The sequence below is a fragment of the Hyla sarda genome, chromosome 8, assembly GCF_029499605.1.
Source record: "Hyla sarda isolate aHylSar1 chromosome 8, aHylSar1.hap1, whole genome shotgun sequence".
NCBI classification, from domain to species: domain Eukaryota; kingdom Metazoa; phylum Chordata; class Amphibia; order Anura; family Hylidae; genus Hyla; species Hyla sarda.
The window spans coordinates 186,147,281-186,166,473 of NC_079196.1; the positions used below are offsets into that span (position 1 = coordinate 186,147,281).

Genomic DNA, 19,193 nt, shown 5'->3' on the forward strand with positions numbered 1-19,193 from the left:
TGACTCGGCTCTTTACCGGAAGTACGCCGGCGGCGTCCCGGATATGTGGGTTCTGGCGGACACCACCTCCAGGTAAACCCGGGACACCATTGGATACAGCCAGGTTTTATGGGCGGTGATACCTTTTAGGACGTATTGATTGGAGAAATTCATGTCAATCTAAATGTGATGAGATGTAATTGGCTGTAATGCGGTATATTAGGCTGGTGAGAAGGTAGGATAGCCACACCCCCTGAGGAAGCCATTTAGTGGTGAAATGATCGTTGGGGTTGGTAGGTAAGGTCTGGCATACTTGTTCCCTCTGGTCCTTGGGTCTGGTCCCTTTGCTTATTCCCTCCCTGCCCTCGTGCTTGCGTTCAGCAGCATTTTGGTGCGACTTTACTTTTGATATTTATTCTTATTGCCCTTTGACCTCATACTTATATGTATTACCTCTCTATACTTAGTTCCAGTCCCCACCTACCCATCTGTAGTCTTTTTCAGTGCCTTGTTTTTATTATGTATATGTACTATTGTTTTTTAATTAATGATACACTTTAATAAAGATTTTGTTAACTTTCTTCTATTCTTTGTTTATTTGTGCATAATTTTTTCTGTATTTTTGGTGGTGCTGATATACTAATGTGCCACAACCACAAAGTTAATATCACCAACCATTCCCATTTTATTAAGCTGTATCCATATAAATGGCCCACCCTGTATAGTGAAGTAGATGCCTCATCAGTAGGAGCCAGTGCCATCTTAACTCAAAAGTCCTCCAGGGGTAAAATGGTGAATTGTGGTTTCTTTTCTAAGCTGTTCTCGCCTACTGAGAGGAACTATTCTATTGGAGACCGGGATCTCTTGGCCATTAAGCTTGCCTTAGAAGAGTGGCGTCAGTTATTGGAAGGATCTACTCATCTTGTCAGTATCTACACGGACCATAAAAATCTTTTATATCTTCAGTCCGCACAGCATCTGAACCCTCGCAAGGCCAGATGGTCTCTTTTCTTTTCCCGGTTTAACCTCTTTATCCATTTTCGACCTGCAGACAAGAATGTCAGAGCTGATGCTGTCTGAAGAGCTTCTTATGTAAAAGGTCTGGACTCTACTCCTCGGCATGTTGTTCCTTCTGAATGAATGATTACAGTGGCGCCTGTTGTTCTTCAGCAAGTTCCTCCAGGAAAGTATTTTGTGCCTCCTCTTCTGAGACGCAAAGTGTTGTATTGAGGACATTCTTCTTTACAAGCCTGACATGCTGTGGAGTACGGAAGTCAATTTAATTGATCACTCGACATTACTGGTGGCCGAATCTGGAGCGTGATGTCAATGATTTTGTACGTTCCTGTACGACCTGTGCCCATGACAAGACTCGCTGACTGCTATCGCATCCATATCCCAGCTGCTGGTGCCGCAGCGGTTCGTATCCTGTGATGCGAACGCATGCAACCACCGGTCTCCCCTACTCTCCTGGCTGTTCTGTCTCCTCCGCTCCATGCGTCTGACTGCACACGTGTCCCCGCCTCCTAGGGCACGTGTGTGCCGGCTCTTTAAAATTTAAAGGGCCAGGGCACCATTGATTGGTGCTAGTCTCATTTGACCCTATTTAACCCCACACTTCCTGTAATCCTTGCCAGATCTTTGGGCCTAGTTTGCCTCAGAGAAAGCATTTACCTGTGTTTTTCCTAGCCGTGTATCTGACCCCTTGCTACGTATCCTGACCTTGCTCCTGTGCCACCTGCCTTCTGACCTTCTTGCTATGTGACCTGACCTTGCTTCATTGCCGCCAGCCCTGACCTCCTGCCTGCCCAGACTTCTGTGCCTCTACCTCTACCACGCCTCCTCCCATAGGCTTGCAGTCAGAGGGCGGAGTGTAATGTCAAACGGGGGCAGGGCCGTGAAGTTACAATGCTCCGGCCCCCATGCTCTCCAGTAATCAGACCCAGAGCGAACGTGCTTCGGGGACTGATTCTAACGGGGTGCTGCGTGCAAGATCACGGGGTGCCCCAGCGGCAGGACCCCCGCAATCAGGCATCTTATCCCCTATACTTTGGATAGGGGATAAGATGTCTTAGCCCTGGAGTACCCCTTTAAACCCAGATAATACACGTAACTTAGCCCTAGACTATGCCACGTCTTACATGAACAATTTTAACTGTGTAATTATGTTAAACCAAGTAGAAATACTATATGTTACAATAAATCCAGAAAATGCATGTAACATAGATGGCTATTCCACATTCAATCTCAACACTTTTTACAGCATAGTTATGTTAAACCCGGGTAGAAATATTAGATGTTCAATAAATCCCAGCAAAAACACATAACTTAGCGTGGATGGCTATTCAACGTTTACCACGCGTTTAATACGAATTTATGCTAAAATACAGGTCAGCCTTCTGCTTTGCTTAGTGTAAGAACCCGAAGGGTTAATCTACACAGAGGTCTTTTGTTATTCTGGTTACTGTGGAAACGACCTGTTCTCTGGATGGTCAGCTGCCCTCGTTGGCTTTTCACCTGCTTACCTCCCTATTTAAACCCTCAGTATTCATCCAGGCATCGCCTGCGAAAGAGTTCGTACTCCTACCTAGCGTTTGTACTGTATCCTGTATTTGACAGGCATATTTGACCCATTTGGCTTTTCTGTTATCTCTTGTGGACTGTGACATATAGTGTGTTTAATTATTATTTCTGTTAGTTTGTGTTATTCCATACAGTGTCCCGACCTCCGTCTGTAGTGTAAGTTTATTTTGTTGACATTTTAGGCAGGGACTGTCACCGTGGTTGTGGACGCATCGCCTAGGGAGGGTACGCAAGTAGGCAGGGCAAGTGGGAGCGGGTGAGTTCAGGGCTTCACTCTTCCCAGCCCATACATGACACTTAGTTTGCTAGGTAATTGTAATTCGATACTGTGCACCAACTGTACAGAGTACTGCAGGTGACAGGAGGTCACTGTCTGATGTAAGCAAACTGAACAATGCTTTGTCCTGCTTATAATGTGATAGCTTTTTTGGGCTTGTCCATTACTGGATGGGATTTGTAGTGCACAACCTGGACACAGCACTGCAGGTGATAGGAGGTCTCTGTCTGAGGTCAGTAGTGATGTCGCGAACATAAAATTTTCGGTTCGCGAACCGCGAACTTCCGCAAAAGTTCGCGAACTGGCGAACCGGGCGAAACGCCATTGACTTCAATGGGCAGGTGAATTTTAAAACCCACAGGGACTCTTTCTGGACACAATAGTGATTTAAAAGTTGTTTCAAGGGGACTAACACCTGGACTGTGGCGTGCCGGAGTGGGATCCATGGCAAAACTCCCATGGAAAATTACATAGTTGATGCAGAGTCTGGTTTTAATCCATAAAGGGCATAAATCACCTATTATTCCTAAATGATTTGGAATAACGTGCTTTAGCCCCCTTTAGGCAGCACATAGAGCCCCCCCTTTCAGCATCACAGAGTTAGATTCCCCCCTTTAGACAGCACATAGATTCCCCCATATTAGGCAGCACATAGTTAGAGCCTCCCTTTAGGCAGCACATAGAGCCCCCTTTAGGCAGCACATAGTTAGATCACATAGTTAGATCCCCCCTTTAGGCAGCACATAGCTTCCCCCATCTTAGGCAGCACATAGTTAGAGCTCCCCTTTAGGCAGCACATAAGATTCCCCCATATTAGGCAGCACATAGCTAGAGCCCCCCTTGAGGCAGCACATAGTGGGATTTGAACCCAAGGCCCCAGCGCTGCAAGGCCACCATGCTACCCTTAGCATACATCTAATATCCATGGTTGCTAAAATGGACAGAGATGTCAGCAGAGAGTACAAGAAAAATTAGGCATGTACACATGGATGAAAAATTTGGTATTGTTGCAGCTGCTTCTGTAGCAGCAGCCAGAATAATTGCAGCACCATAACAAGTGCAGCAGCAGAAGCCAGAAAAATTAGGCATGTACACGTGGATGAAAAATTGGGTATTGTCACAGCCGCAGCTGTAGCAGCGGCCAGAAAAATTTCAGCACCATAACAAGTGCAGCAACAGAGTCCTGAAAAATTAGGCATGTACACCTGGCTGGAAAATTTGGTATTGTCGCAGCTGTAACAGCGGCCATAAAAATTGCAGCACCATAACAAGTGCAGCAGCAGAGGCCAGAAAAATTAGGCATGTACACATGGATGAAAATTTGGGTATTGTCGCAGCCGCAGCTGTAGCAGCGGCCAGAAAAATTTCAGCACCATAACAAGTGCAGCAACAGAGTCCTGAAAAATTAGGCATGTACACCTGGCTTGAAAATTTGGTATTGTCGCAGCTGCGACAAAATTTCTGTTTGTTTCGCCAGGCAGAAAGTGCCCTAAAACATTGCGGCTTGAACCCTAGTTGGTGGCGGATATGTCAAGCAAGTCATCCAGCATTCAGAGTTTAAATACAGCAGCGTGTGGACCATTTTTAGCCCAAGGCAGCTGATCAGGCCTTGTTAGGCCAAATGTATAGCCCAGTGTCAGTCCCTTCGGGATCCATCCCCCATTCATCTTAAGAAAGGTGAGGTAATCCAGACTTTTTTGACCAAGGCGACTCCTCTTCTCAGTGACAATACCTCCTGCTGCACTGAAGGCCCTTTCTGATAGGACACTTGAAGCGGGACAGGCCAGAAGTTCGAGCGCAAATTGGGATAGCTCAGGCCACAGGTCAAGCCAGCACACCCAGAAGTCAAGAGGTTCATCGCTCCTCAGAGTGTCGACATCTGGCCAGGTAGTCTGCTACCTGTCGGTCAAGTCGTTCTCTGATGGTGAACCCCGAAGGGCTGTGGCCCTTTCCGCCTTGCTGTAATGTGGTAACATGTCAGGCACTTTATGTTTATACCGGGGGTCTAGTAGCGTGGACACCCAGTACAGGTCGTTCTCCTTCATCCTTTTTATACGAGGATCCCTCAACAGGCACGATAGCATGAAAGACCCCATTTGCACAAGGACGGATGCCGAGCTACTCATGTCCCATTCCTCGTCCTCAGTGATGTCAGGGAAGGTATAATCTTCTTCCCCCCAGCCACGTACAACACCACGGGAACCACATAGGTGACAAGGAGCACCCTGGGATACCTGCTATGGTTGGTCTTCCTCCTCCTCTTCAAAGCCACATTCCTCCTCTGACTCCTCTTCCTCACAATCCTCTTCCAGCGTTGCCGCAGGTCCAGCAAGCGATGCTGATAAGGCTGTTTCTGGTGGTGATGGTGTCCACAACTCTTCCTCTTCATGCTCATCTACTGCCTGATCCAGCACTCTTCGCAGGGCACGCTCCAGGAAGAAAACAAACGTTATGATGTCGCTGATGATGCCTTCGGTGCGACTGACCAGGTTTGTCACCTCCTCAAAAGGACGCATGAGCCTACAGGCATTGCACATGAGCCTCCAGTAACGTGGCAAAAAAATTCCCAGCTCCGCAGATGATGTCTTAGCACCCCGGTCATACAAATATTCGTTGATGGCTTTTTCTTGTTGGAGAAGGCGGTCGAACATAAGGAGTGTTGAATTCCAACGTGTCGGGCTGTCACAAATCAAGCGCCTCACTGGCATGTTGTTTTGCCGCTGGATATCTGACAAGTGTGCCATGGCTGTGTAGGAACGTCTGAAATGGCCACACACCTTCCTGGACTGCTTCAGGACATCCTGTAAGCCTGGGTACTTGAGCACAAAGCGTTGTACAATCAGATTACACACACGTGCCATGCACGGTACATGTGTCAACTTGCCCAACCTCAATGCCAGCAACAAATTTGTTCCATTGTCACAAACCACCTTGTCGATCTCCAGTTGGTGCGGAGTCAGCCACTTGTCCACCTGTGCGTTCAGGGCCGACAGGAGCGCTGGTGCGGTGTGACTCTCCGCTTTGAGGCAAGTCAACGCCAAGATGGCGTGACACTGCAGTATCCGGGATGTGGAATAGCACCTAGGGAGCTGGGGGGGTGCCGGTGATGTGGAGCAAGACGCAGCAGTGGAAGAGGACTCGGCCGAGGATGTTATGGAAGAGGATGGAGTAGGAGGAGTAGAGGAGGTGGCAGTAGGCCTGCCTGCACGTCGTGGCGGTGTCACCAACTCCGCTGCAGAGCCACGCATTCCATGCTTGGCAGCCGTCACCAGGTTTACCCAATTCGCAGTGTAGGTGATATACCTGCCCTGACCATACTTTGCAGACCAGGTATCAGTGGTCAGATGGACCCTTGCCTCTACACTGTGTGCCAGACATGTCATCATTTCCTTTTGCACAATGGAGTAAAGGTTGGGGATTGCCTCGTGTGCAAAAAAATTTTGTCCGGGTACCTTCCACTGCGGTGTCCCAATGGCTACAAATTTTTTAAAGGCCTCAGACTCCACCAGCTTGTATGGTAAAAGCTGGCAGGCTAGCAGTTCCGACAAGCAGGCTGTCAGACGCCAGGCTAGGGGGTGACTTTAAGACATTGTCTTTTTGAGCTCAAACATCTCCTTGACAGACACCTGACTGTGGGCAGATGAGCAGGAACTGCTCAAGGCGAGAGATGGAGAGGCAGATAGTTGAGAGGGGGCAAGGAGGGCAGCAGTGGTTGACCTGGCGGAAGATGCTGGACCAGGAGGAGGATGGCGGCTTTGACTTAGTGTGCTGCTTGTACTGACGTGTTGATCCCATAGGCGTTTGTGATGTGACATCATGTGCCTTCGCAAAGCAGTTGTGCCTAGGTGGGTGTTGGACTTTCCACGACTCAGTTTCTTCTGGCACAGGTTGCAAATGGCCTCGCTGTTGTCAGAGGCAGACACACAAAAAAAATGCCACACTGCTGAGATCTGCCGATGCATGCTGTCTGACTGTGCCACTAGCTCCTTGCGACGACCTCCCCCTGCTTCCAACTCGTCTCCTCCTCCTCTCTGTCTCCCCATCTGAACTTTTCCCCTCTTCTTCTCTTCTAGCGGGCACCCACGGACACATCGTCATCATCAACACCTTCACCGCTATCTGACACCTCAAGAAAGGAAGCAGCAGTGGGTACAACATCATCATCACACTGTACGTCCATGTGTGTAAGGCTGCCTGACTGAGACATATTCCTGGTAACTACATCCTCTGGCAATAATGGTTGCGCATCACTCATGTCTTCAAACTGATGTGTAAATAACTCCTCTGACGGATCAAGTAAAGCTGCTGTGGTGCTAGTGTTGGTGGTGGCGGCAGGCGGGCAAGTGGTAGCATGAGAGGTGCCCGAAGCTAAGCTAGAGGAGGAGAAGGACGGTGCGTCAAGGTTCCGAGTGGAAGCTGTAGTAGATTGGGTGTCTTGTGATAGCCAGTCAACTAAGTCTTCAGAACTTTGGGGGTTCAGGGTACGTGGCCTCTGAACACTGGCCATTCTAGGGCCAAAGGGAATCCCAGCACCACGACGGCCCCTGTGGGGTGGCCTTCCTCTGCCTGTCATTTTTTTGGTTAAATTTGCACAACTGTCACACCTAATGTGATTTGTACTAGGGTGACACAATTTGCCCTGCAGGCAAAAAAAAATGGCAACTGTGACGTGAACTGACAGTGACGACTGATTTTATTTAACAGCCCAAAAAGGTATGTTTTTTTTTTCTATTTGCACAACTATCACACCTAATGTGATTTGCACTAGGGTGACACAATTTGCCCTGCAGGCAAAAAATCTGACAACTGTGATGTGAACTGACAGTGACGACTGATTTTATTTAACAGCCAAAAAAGGTATGTTTTTTTTTTCTATTTGCACAACTATCACACCTAATGTGATTTGCACTAGGGTGACACAATTTGCCCTGCAGGCAAAAAAACTGGCAATTGTGACGTGAACTGACAGTGACGACTGATTTTATTTAACAGCCAAAAAAGGTATTTTTTTTTTATTTGCACAACTGTCACACCTAATGTGATTTGCACTAGGGTGACACAATTTGCCCTGCAGGCAAAAAAAAATGGCAACTGTGACGTGAACTGTCAGTGACGACTGATTTTATTTTACAGCCAAAAAAGGTATTTTTTTTTTAAATTTGCACAACTGTCACACCTAATGTGATATGTGCTAGTGTGACAATGAGCAAAAAAGCTTGCCAGCGGAGTTCCCCTTTTAAGCTGTGGTCCCCAACCAGGGTGCCTCCAGCTGTTGCAAAACACATGGACTGATATATTTCAGCCCTTTGAATACTGTAGTAGTTAGTTGCTTGAAGGAACTTAAGTTTGATTCTGGAGTACCCCTTTTAATCAGCGGTTCCCTCCCAACCAGGACTGACATCTTTCAGCCCTAAAAAGGGCTTTTTTAGGTGCTGTCCTTAAAGCAGATGTTACACTAGTGCTTTAGAAGTAAACTGGACCCTGAATACACCACCTAGCAGCAACCTAGCTATCACGTTGCCTATACAGCAGGAGCAGCTTCTCTGACCCTCCACTTCCTAAGCATGCAGCATGCTGAATGAGGCTAAAATGGCGTCTGTGCAAGAGGTAGGAGGGTCTGGAAGGGAGGGACTGCTGCTGATTGGCTGTAATGTGTCTGCTGACTCTGACTCACAGGGTCAAAGTTTACTGCAATGTTAAAGTATAGGGGGGCGGATCGAACTTCACATATGTTCGCCCGGCGATGCGAACGCGAACATGCTAAATTCGCCGGGAACTGTTCGCCGGCGAACAATTTGCGACATCTCTAGAGGTCAGTCCATTGACTAATGCTTTGCTTATCTTGCTCTTTAATTCTGTAGGATTTGTAAAGGCTTTCTGGGGTCAGTAGTCCTTGCTCTCTCTCAGCTTTCTCTCTCCAAAGTGGCAGCAGTAATGCAGTGCATAGTGCTTTATTAGTCTCTTAAACTCACCCCTGTTCTGCATCCTATTGGCCTAGGAGCTGTGTGACACATAAATGCAAGAATTGATTGGATAACCTGGGGTCATGTGATCTTGTAGAAAGCTACAAGGTGTACTGGGCTACCCTGACAACCCAAAATGCCATGTGTCCCCCATCCTTTTTGCTATTATATCCACCTTTGCCAGTTTCACACCAGCAAACTACAAATTAGATTCCTGAACACCAAATACCATGAAAACATCACAGTTTCTAGTTAAGAATGTTTATAAGGGAACCATTGTTCTGAACTACAGATAACCTACAGCCATAAAAGTGTGCATTCCGACATCATGGTTTCCTAATATGAATGAGTTGAGTCTAATGGTTATATTACATTTAAAAATCTCTTTAAATCCATCAACTAAACATTCTTGTTATGTTATTTATAGACAAATAGCCGTTCGTTGTGGTATCAGGTTGCCTTTTACAACTTTAAAATTAAACTGTCTCCGCTCAGCTGTTCGTTGATCAGAAGTTTTATTTCCTTTATAGGATAGTTATGTTTATGCTTTTAATCGCTGAGTGATGGCTATGTGAATGAGACACTGCAAGTACACTAGCACATTCTATATTCTAGATAACTGGGTTCTTAAAAACATGCATGGAAATCAATGTAAAATAATTTCATTTATTGATTCAACCTGAAGGAGAAAGTGTTTGGCACTCTCAGGTACAAAAACATTTATACTATGTACACTTCCAGTCCCTTGTGTTGATATAGTCGCTGACCCAGATTTTTCAGTCTGTCCAAGATAAATACTGGAGAGATTTTGGCCTCAACAACCAATCACAGCTCAGTTTTCATATATTAATGAGCCCTGGCAAAATGAAAGCTGAACTGTGATTGGTTGTTATGGGCAAACCACTATAAAGTAGAATCTTGCCTCCTTTTGTTAGAAGGGTCGTTTTAAGATCACAGCATGTACCACTGCTGGAACCCCCAATAGTCAGCTGTAATGGATGCATGCTTACTTTTGGTCTGTGTTTGCATAAACTTTGTACTTTTTCTTGTTCCGGTTAACAGAATTGGTTTGTCAGAACTGCAATAAGAATTAGACCTCTTGGCAAGTATGTCTTTGGAGGAATCCAAGAACAGGTGTTTAACCCCTTCAGGACGGAGCCCATTTTGGCCTTAAGGACCGGAGCGTTTTTTGCACATCTGACCACTGTCACTTTAAACATTAATAACTCTGGAATGCTTTTAGTTATCATTCTGATTCCGAGAATGTTTTTTCGTGACATATTCTACTTTAACATAGTGGTAAATTTTTGTCGATACTTGCATCCTTTCTTGGTGAAAAATCCGTAAATTTGATGAAAAATTTGAAAATTTAGCATTTTTCTAACTTTGAAGCTCTCTGCTTGTAAGGAAAATGGATATTACGAATAAATTTTTTTTGGGTTCACATATACAATATGTGTACTTTATGTTTGCATCATAAAATTGACGTGTGTTACGCCGAGCGCTCCGGGTCCCCGCTCCTCCCCGGAGCGCTCGCTACACTCTCCTCACTGCAGCGCTCCGGTCAGATCCACTGACCCGGGGCGCTGCGATACCGCCTCCAGCCGGGATGCGATTCGCGATGCGGGTAGCGCCCGCTCGCGATGCGCACCCCGACTCCCGTACCTGACTCGCTCTCCGTCAGTCCTGTCCCGGCGCGCGCGGCCCCGCTCCCTAGGGCGCGCGCGCGCCGGGTCTTTGCGATTTAAAGGGCCACTGCGCCGCTGATTGGCGCAGTGGTTCCAATTAGTGTTATCACCTGTGCACTTCCCTATATCACCTCACTTCCCCTGCACTTCCTTGCCGGATCTTGTTGCCATCGTGCCAGTGAAAGCGTTTCCTTGTGTGTTCCTAGCCTGTGTTCCAGACCTCCTGCCGTTGCCCCTGACTACGATCCTTGCTGCCTGCCCCGACCTTCTGCTACGTCCGACCTTGCTTCTGTCTACTCCCTTGTACCGCGCCTATCTTCAGCAGCCAGAGAGGTTGAGCCGTTGCTAGTGGATACGACCTGGTCACTACCGCCGCAGCAAGACCATCCCGCTTTGCGGCGGGCTCTGGTGAAAACCAGTAGTGACTTAGAACCGATCCACTAGCACGGTCCACGCCAATCCCTCTCTGGCACAGAGGATCCACTACCTGCCAGCCGGCATCGTGACAACGTGTTTTTACTTTTGGAAGACACCAGAGGGCTTCAAAGTTCAGCAGCAATTTTCCGATTTTTCACAAAATTTTCAAACTCAGTATTTTTCATGGACCAGTTCAGGTTTGAAGTGGATTTGAAGGGTCTTCATATTAGAAATACCCCATAAATGACCCCATTATAAAAACTACACCCCCCAAAGTATTCAAAATGACATTCAGTCAGCCTTTTAACCCTTTAGGTGTTTCACACGAATAGCAGCAAAGTGAAGGAGAAAATTCACAATCTTCATTTTTTATACTCACATGTTCTTGTAGACCCAATTTTTGAATTTTTACAAGGGGTAAAAGGACAAAATTTTTACTTGTATTTGTAGCCCAATTTCTCTCGAGTAAGCACATACCTCATATGTCTATGTAAAGTGTTCGGCGGGCGCAGTAGAGGGCTCAGAAGGGAAGGAGCGACAAGGGGATTTTGGAGAGTACGTTTTTCTGAAATGGTTTTTGGGGGGCATGTTACCTTTAGGAAGCCCTTATGGTGCCAGAACAGCAAAAAAAAACACATGGCATACCATTTTGGAAACTAGACCCCTCGGGGAATGTAACATGGGATAAAGTGAACCTTAATACCCCACAGGTGTTTCACGACTTTTGCAAATGTAAAAAAAATAAAAAAATTTTTACCTAAAATGCTTGTTTTCCCCCAAAATTTTTATTTTTAAAAATGGTAATAGCAGAAAATACCCCTAAAAATTTGAAGCCCAATTTCTCCCGATTCAGAAAACACCCCATATGGGGGTGAAAAGTGCTCTGCTGGCGCACTACAGGTCTCAGAAGAGAAGGAGTCACATTTGGCTTTTTGAACGCAAATATTTCTCTGGGGGCATGCCGCATTTAGGAAGCCCCTATGGTGCCAGAACAGAAAAAATAAAAACCACATGGCATACCATTTTGGAAACTAGACCCCTCGGGGAACGTAACAAGGGGTTAAGTGAACCTTTATACCCCACAGGTGTTTCACGACTTGCATATGTAAAAAAAAAATTTTTTTTTTACCTAAAATGCTTGTTTTCCCAAAAATTTTACATTTTTAAAAAGGGTAAAAGCAGAAAATACCCCCCAAAATTTGTAACACAATTTCTCCCGAGTACGGCGATACCCCATATGTGACCCTAAACTGTTGCCCTGAAATACGACAGGCCTCCAAAGTGAGAGCGCCATGCGCATTTGAGGCCTAAATTAGGGATTGCATAGGGGTGGACATAGGGGTATTCTACGCCAGTGATTCCCAAACAGGGGGCCTCCAGCTGTTGCAAAACTCCCAGCATGCCTGGACAGTCAACGGCTGTCCGACAATACTGGGAGTTGTTTTGCAACAGCTGGAGGCTCCGTTCTGGAAACAGTGGCGTACCAGACGTTTTTCATTTTTATTGGGGAGGGGAGGGGGGCTGTGTAGGGGTATGTGTATATGTAGTGTTTTTTACTTTTTATTTTATTTTTTGTGTTCGTGTAGTGTAGTGTTTTTAGGGTACAGTCACATGGGCGGGGGGTTCACAGTAGTTTCTCGCTGGCAATTTGAGCTGCAGCAGAAAGTTTGCGGCAGCTCAAATTTGCAGCCGGATACTTACTGTAATCCTCCGCCCATGTGAGTGTACCCTGTACGTTCACATTGGGGGGGACATCCAGCTGTTGCAAAACTACAACTCCCAGCATGCCCGTTGGCTGTCGGTGACTGCTGAGAGTTGCAGTTTTGCAACAACTGTAGGCACACTGGTTATGTATCACTGAGTTTGTGACCTAACTCAGTGTTTCACAACCAGTGTGCCTCCAGCTGTTGCAAAACTACAACTCCCAGCATGTACGGTGCATGGTGTACGGTGACTGCTGAGAGTTGTAGTTTGCAACAGCTGGAGGCACACCGGTCGTGAAACACTGAGTTAGGTAAAAAAAAAAAAACTCTGAGTTTCACAACCAGTGTGCCTTCAGCTGTTGCAAAACTACAACTCTCAGCAGTCATCGACAGCCAACGGGCATGCTGGGAGTTGTAGTTATGCAGCCAGCAGATGCACCACTACAACTCCCAGCATGCACTTTAGCTGTTTGTGCAAGCTGGGAGTTGTAGTTAGACAACAGCTGAAGGTACACTTTTCCATGGAAAGAATGTGCCTCCAGCTGTTGCAAAACCATAAGTCCCAGCATGCCCATAAGGCAATGCTGGGAGTTGTGGTGGTCTGCCTCCTGCTGTTGCATAACTACAGCTCCCAGCATGCCCTTTTTGCATGCTGGGAGCTGTTGCTAAGCAACAGCAGGAGGCTGTCACTCACCTCCTGCTGCTGCCGGCACACAGGTCAGTCCCGCCGCCGCAGCTGCTCCTGGGGCCCCGATCCCAACAGGGGCGCCGGGGATCGGGGTCCCCAGCACCCGGGGTCGTCTTCCCGCACCCGCTCACGCCCTCCGGAAGAGGGGCGGAGCGGGTGCGGGAGTGACACCCGCAGCAGGCGCCCTGATTGGTCGGCCGGTAATCCGGCCGACGAATCAGGGCGATCGTGAGGTGGCACCAGTGCCACCTCACCCCTGCAGGCTCTGGCTGTTCGGGGCCGTCAGAGACGGCCCCGAACAGCCAGTAATTCCGGGTCACCGGGTCACTGGAGACCCGATTGACCCGGAATCGCCGCAGATCGCTGGACTGAATCGTCCAGCGATCTGCGGCGATCGCCGACATGGGGGGGCATAATGACCCCCCTGGGCGATATGCCGGGATGCCTGCTGAACGATTTCAGCAGGCATCCGGCTCCGGTCCCCAACCGGCTAGCGGTGGGGGCCGGAATTCCCACGGGCGTATGGATACGCCCTCGGTCCTTAAGGACTCGGGATTCAGGGCGTATCCATACGCCCTATGTCCTGAAGAGGTTAAAGGGGTACCCCGGTGGAATTTTTTTTTTTTAAATCAACTCGTGCTCAAAAGTTAAGCAGATTTGTAAATTACTTCTATTTAAATATCTTAATCCTTCCATTACTTATTAGCTGCTTTATGCTACAGAGGAAGTGCTTTTCTTTTTGAATTTCTTTTCTGTTTGACCACAGTGCTCTCTGCTGACGCCTCTGTCCATGTCAGGAACTGTAGAGAGCAGGATAGGTTTGCTATGGGGATTTGTTCCTTCTCTGGACAGTTATTGACATGTACTCCGCTGGAAACATCTTTTCCCTTATCCAAAGGGATAAGGCGCCGCACCCCTGTCATTTGGTGCCCGTAGCGAACTTCACTCTGTGTCCGATGACTGAACATGTGGGCCACCACGCCCCCTCCATTCACATCTATGGGAGGAAGCGTGATGACTATGTACCAGCCGTTACGCCCCCTCCCATATAAATGAATGGAGGGGGCGTGGCATGACGGTATGAAAGTGGAAGCTGCAAGCTTCTGTGTTCCGGACGCCGCCACTACCGGCCTGGAGATGCCTTGGATAGTGGATAAGATGTTTCAAATGGAGTAACGCTTTCATTTCCCTAAAGTGCCATTGGATACAATGAGATAGCTGTGTAACACACAGACAGGCTAAATTCTAATAAGCAGAAGACCCTATTATTTACAGAAGCTTTCCGCTTTGGCTTAGGCTGGGTTCACATCCTGTTTTTACCAATACGGGACCGCATGCTAAAACCTTGCACTCCTGTATCCCTGCCGTATGCCGCCTGTATGTAATTCATTTCAATGAGCCGACCGGAGTGAAATGGGCACTCCAGTCGGCTCAATTTTTGCCCTGTATGCAGATTTCCCACCGCACCTAAAACCGTAGTTGACATGGTTTGAGATGTGGTGGAAAACAGCATACGGGGCAAAAATGAGCAAACCGGAGTCAGTGTTTCCCTCTGGTCGACTCATTGAAATGAATTACATATGGACGGCATACAGCAGGGATACGGGAGTGGAAGTTTTTAGCTAATCCCAGCCTTATGCAGCCCCGTATTGGTAAAAAGGTGATGTGAACCCAGCCTAATAGATGAATAGTGCTGAACTGAGGTCTCACCATCTCCTTACACAGAAATCCAGAATAAATTTGTTGAGATAATGTGGATGCAAGTGTGTGGGGAAGATCCCTGGGGGAGATTCATCAAGACCTGTGCTGAGGAAAAGTTGACCAGTTGCCCATAGCAACCAGGTTGCTTCTTTCATTTTAAGAGGCCTTTTCAAAAATGAAAGAAGAGTTCTGATTGGTTGCTATTGGCAACTGATCAACTTTTCCTCTTCACAAGTTTTAATGTATCCCCCCCCCCCATCCCGAGCAGGTGCTGGGCCTTCAGGTACTTTAGATGGGGAGGAGATGTGGTTGCAGTGGTGCAGAGTGTGGTTGGCAGAGACACAAATGTACACAGTCACTTGCAGGAACTAGAGTCTTTTACTTATCAACTTGGCAATAAATCCAGATGAGAAAATATCCAAAACAGCTTTCCTCAGCAGAAAGGCACAAGACTTGAACGGTTGCAGACAGAATTGTTTAAAATGCAACATTTCGGGCAGTCATCAAAAGGCTCCTTCATCAGGTCCCCTGACCTAACATAATCCAAGCATGTGTCTTCTGGATCCCTCACATATAAGAGCTATACTTGGCATAAGTGCGTCGGCTTGACAGGTGCAGAGGCTTGTTACACCCTTTACTATGACAGTTTGTGTCGCACTGACTTCCCCTCAAAAGCAGCCAAGCAGTCTGTCCCACAACATCATCATAGCAACCTCCTAGAGACATGACTACCACTGATAACCTATTGATAACCTATACTGTTGGCATCCACTCTTATGGTGTACCATATAGTGTTTAAAAATTACATTCAAAGAGTATAGATGTAATGCCGGTGGTTGGCATCTGCTGGAGTGTAGCCTGACTCAGCACTCACAGTCACCAGTTTTTCGATAGCTGCTCCACCTCCATGCTGGCTGCTTTGGGCTTCTTCTTCCTATGACTCCTCCTTCTTCCTCTTACAAATTAAAGGGCCAATGCATGATTCTCTAATTTGTCCCCCTATTTCTGCATGGCATTGCCTATTTAAGGTTGCTTTAGCAGCGCACCAGTGCTGAGCAATATTGTGGTTCTGCCATAGCAAATGTGTGTTGTTCTCGATCTAAACCAATACCACCACATGCCCAAAGGCACATATCATTGCCTTTGATTCCTCCTGGTGATACTGCAAAACATGTTGAGGGGCGGCATGTTTATTGTTTTAATGATAGTACAGCCCTGAGTATTTGTGAGTTTTGTATCTTTCAACCTCCTGCCACTACTACCATGCTCTAGACTCACCCCTGCCTGTATCTACCGTGTCTGGGACCAGGACTGTCTGGCCTGCTTGGCCAGCTGTTACCTATGACAGGACAGAATTGACCCTAGAGCAGGATAAGGCGTGAAAACCTAAAGAGTCCTAAAACTGGTAGTGTAACGCAGCCATTGGGACATTATAACAGAAATATTTAAATAGCACTGCATAAACCATAAGGCTAGGTTCAAATCTACACTTGTGGCTATGTTAGCATGCAGCACAATTTTTTTTTTAAATGATGGATACCTTGACAGAAACTTGACGGATCCCCATTATAGTCAATATAAAAAATTGAAATATTGAAGCAGATGTACACATAGTTTCAACTAGATTCCATAAAGTTTGTGTACCAAGTTAAGGAGTGGGGGTTCTAGGTTACAAGGCCTAACAATACTTATTGGCAAAATCAACTTTTAATTTCTCAGAAAAATGTCAAGGAGGCGGGGCCAAGATGCTCAAGTGCCACAGCCTCAAAGTGATTTAAAGGGTATCTGCTAGCTGTACTTGATTTTGAGCTGCAGACCCTGTTGAATAACTGTTAGGGTATAAAAACAAATGTATCTTTCATGAGCTGATGGTGGTTGCCTTTATACCCTAACAGTTATTCAACAGGGTCTGCAGCTCAACATCAAATACAGTTGCAGATTCCCTTTAAATCACTTTACATTACACATAACTATCTCTGGTTAAGCTGTAATGTACAATGGAGAGATATACATAAATCCATACATAGTAAGAAGCTCTGCCAATTTAAAGGCTGATACTGCAATGCTGAATGACTAGGATGGTATAACCGTGTTGACATATCACTTAACTAAATGAATGTGATGGTTTTCTTTGAAAAATTTACTGACAGATATTATGTTCCTCCTCTAGACAGAAGCTTTCATTGATGAAAAGCTTGTAGTATTTTTATATCTGTGTTCTTACCTTTCACTGGACTATTTACCAGGCAAGGGTATGGCGGAATAGGATATGGTAACTGACAGGGCTAATCCATGACAAAGAACATCCATATTTGAGCTGCACACGCATTTCATGTTAGCTCAATAGTCTGGCTATTTTAGATGGATACACATATTACTTATGATATATTCAAATAATATAGTGCTGTGCCCTGGTAAAATAGAAAAAAAATTATATTTACCTAACATGGTCCCACCGCAGCTCCGGTTCTTCTTCCTGTTCCTCGCCACTTATCTCTGACAAGCAGTCAGAGCAGGACCTGCCCACTTAGCCACTCTCTAGCCGCAGCAATGTCCCATCTCAACCAGTCATTGGCAAAGCAGGAACTTCCTCGTCTGCCAATCAGGTCAACATGGGACTGGACAGGAGATGGGATTGGTCGAGATGAGACACCAAGTGATGCACTTGGTCCACACAGGTTTGCAAGTTAAAGGGGTTTCACAATTACAAAAAAAAAAAAAAAAGTAATTGCCAGGGGGCAGGGAATGGAAGAAATGTCTAAACTGTGCTGCTCGGAGGGTCCCCACAGAAGTGTACATTTTTAAACAACAACAAAAAACATGGTCTCAAATGGCTGGAGGTGCTCAACCCCAAATGCAGTTGTGCATTTATACTGGGGGAGCAGATCCTGCCCTTGTAGTCCATTGCTAGGGGCAATCCCCAACATAAAAATGCATACAATGGAGGATGCCTGCAGTGGACTACAAGTGCCACAATAGAATCCTACACCAGATAAATAGTGTGGATGTGTAACAATTAGAATAATGCAATACAGAAATTTAGGTGCACTACTGTGGTAGATGTATAGAATGACATTGGCTATCCCTCAACACTGATGTTAAAATTGAGACATTCACCAGTGTATCCTTATATAAAGGACACACCAGAGCCCGCACACCAACGCCAAGTTTTCTCAAATGGCACGGGACCTAACGCTAACCTACCTGTGTGTAATAAGCAAAAACCAGGGGGCAGTGGGCAATTACAGCAGCATTAGGCCGACATGTAGCCTGCTCCCAGTTCCCTCCAGTGTGACTGAGCACACATACAATGGGAGGAGGGAGAGACAGGCTACAAGCCCCACCCAAGTTGGCTGATATAGGTGCATGGCCTCACAGGTGCAACCTTAACCTGTTCAGGACCCAGGGCGTAATTTTACGCCCCGGCGCCCTGGTACTTAAGTTTACGCCCTGGCAGTTTCCGGTCCCTGCCGCGCGCCGGGCAGAGATCGGAAGCGGATGCCTGCTGAAATGCTTCAGCAGGCATCCAGGGCAAACGCCGAGGGGGGCCATGTAGGCCCCCCATGTCAGCGATCGCCGCAAATCGCAAGGGAAATCGCCCTTGCGATCTGTGGCGATACGGGGCTAATCGGGTCTCTGGGACCCGACCGCCCGGTAATTTTGCATGATCCCGACTGTCACAGACAGCCAGGACCATGCTGGAGGCTAGGAGCGAGGTGGCACGCCTGCCACCTCCTCCGATCCCCTGCGATCCGTCGGTTAGTTAACCGACCAATCGCAGGGGGGGCGGTTACTTCCTCCCGTCCTGCCCGGCCCCTGGAAGTCCGGAGAGGACGGGAGGAAGACCGGAGGACGCGGCGGGGGACGGGGGAGTGCTGGGGAACGGCCCCGGTACTTACCTCGTCCCTGAAGACCCGGATCCCGGCGATGAAGACGGCGGCGGCGGCGAAAGGCGAGTTGATCTTCAGCCGCGGTCGGGCCCTTTACAGCAATGCACGTCGCCGTAAAGCGACATGCATTGCTGTAATGGGACCCTGTAAACTACAACTCCCAGCATGCCCAGACAGCCCTTGGTGTCTGGGCATGCTGGGACTTGCAGTTTTGCAACATCTGGAGGTCCACAGTTTGGAGACCACTGTGCCCTTCCAGATGTTGCAAAACTACACATCCTCAGCATGCCCTTACTGTCCAGGC

The 19,193-nt window shown here is 47.2% G+C and overlaps 1 protein-coding gene across 9 annotated transcripts in view; it reads left to right on the forward strand.

The window, feature by feature from the left end:
* LOC130285476 (parvalbumin beta-like) overlaps positions 1–19,193 on the forward strand; it is a 179,185-nt gene that overhangs the window by 139,105 nt on the left and 20,887 nt on the right. Inside the window, exon 1 of one of the 9 annotated variants that reach the window (XM_056536923.1) lies at positions 6,945–7,053. The exons of 5 other annotated variants lie outside the window; for them this stretch is intronic. Coding sequence is in view for 1 of the 4 variants with exons in the window: in XM_056536915.1 (XP_056392890.1) it covers positions 14,436–14,470 (35 nt within the window). In the remaining 3 variants the exon portion in view is untranslated. Of the gene's footprint in view, positions 1–6,944; positions 7,054–14,424; positions 14,471–15,199; positions 15,283–15,302; positions 15,612–19,193 lie in introns of those variants that run through there. 3 more of the 9 variants (XM_056536915.1, XM_056536916.1, XM_056536922.1) reach the window with 3 other exon arrangements.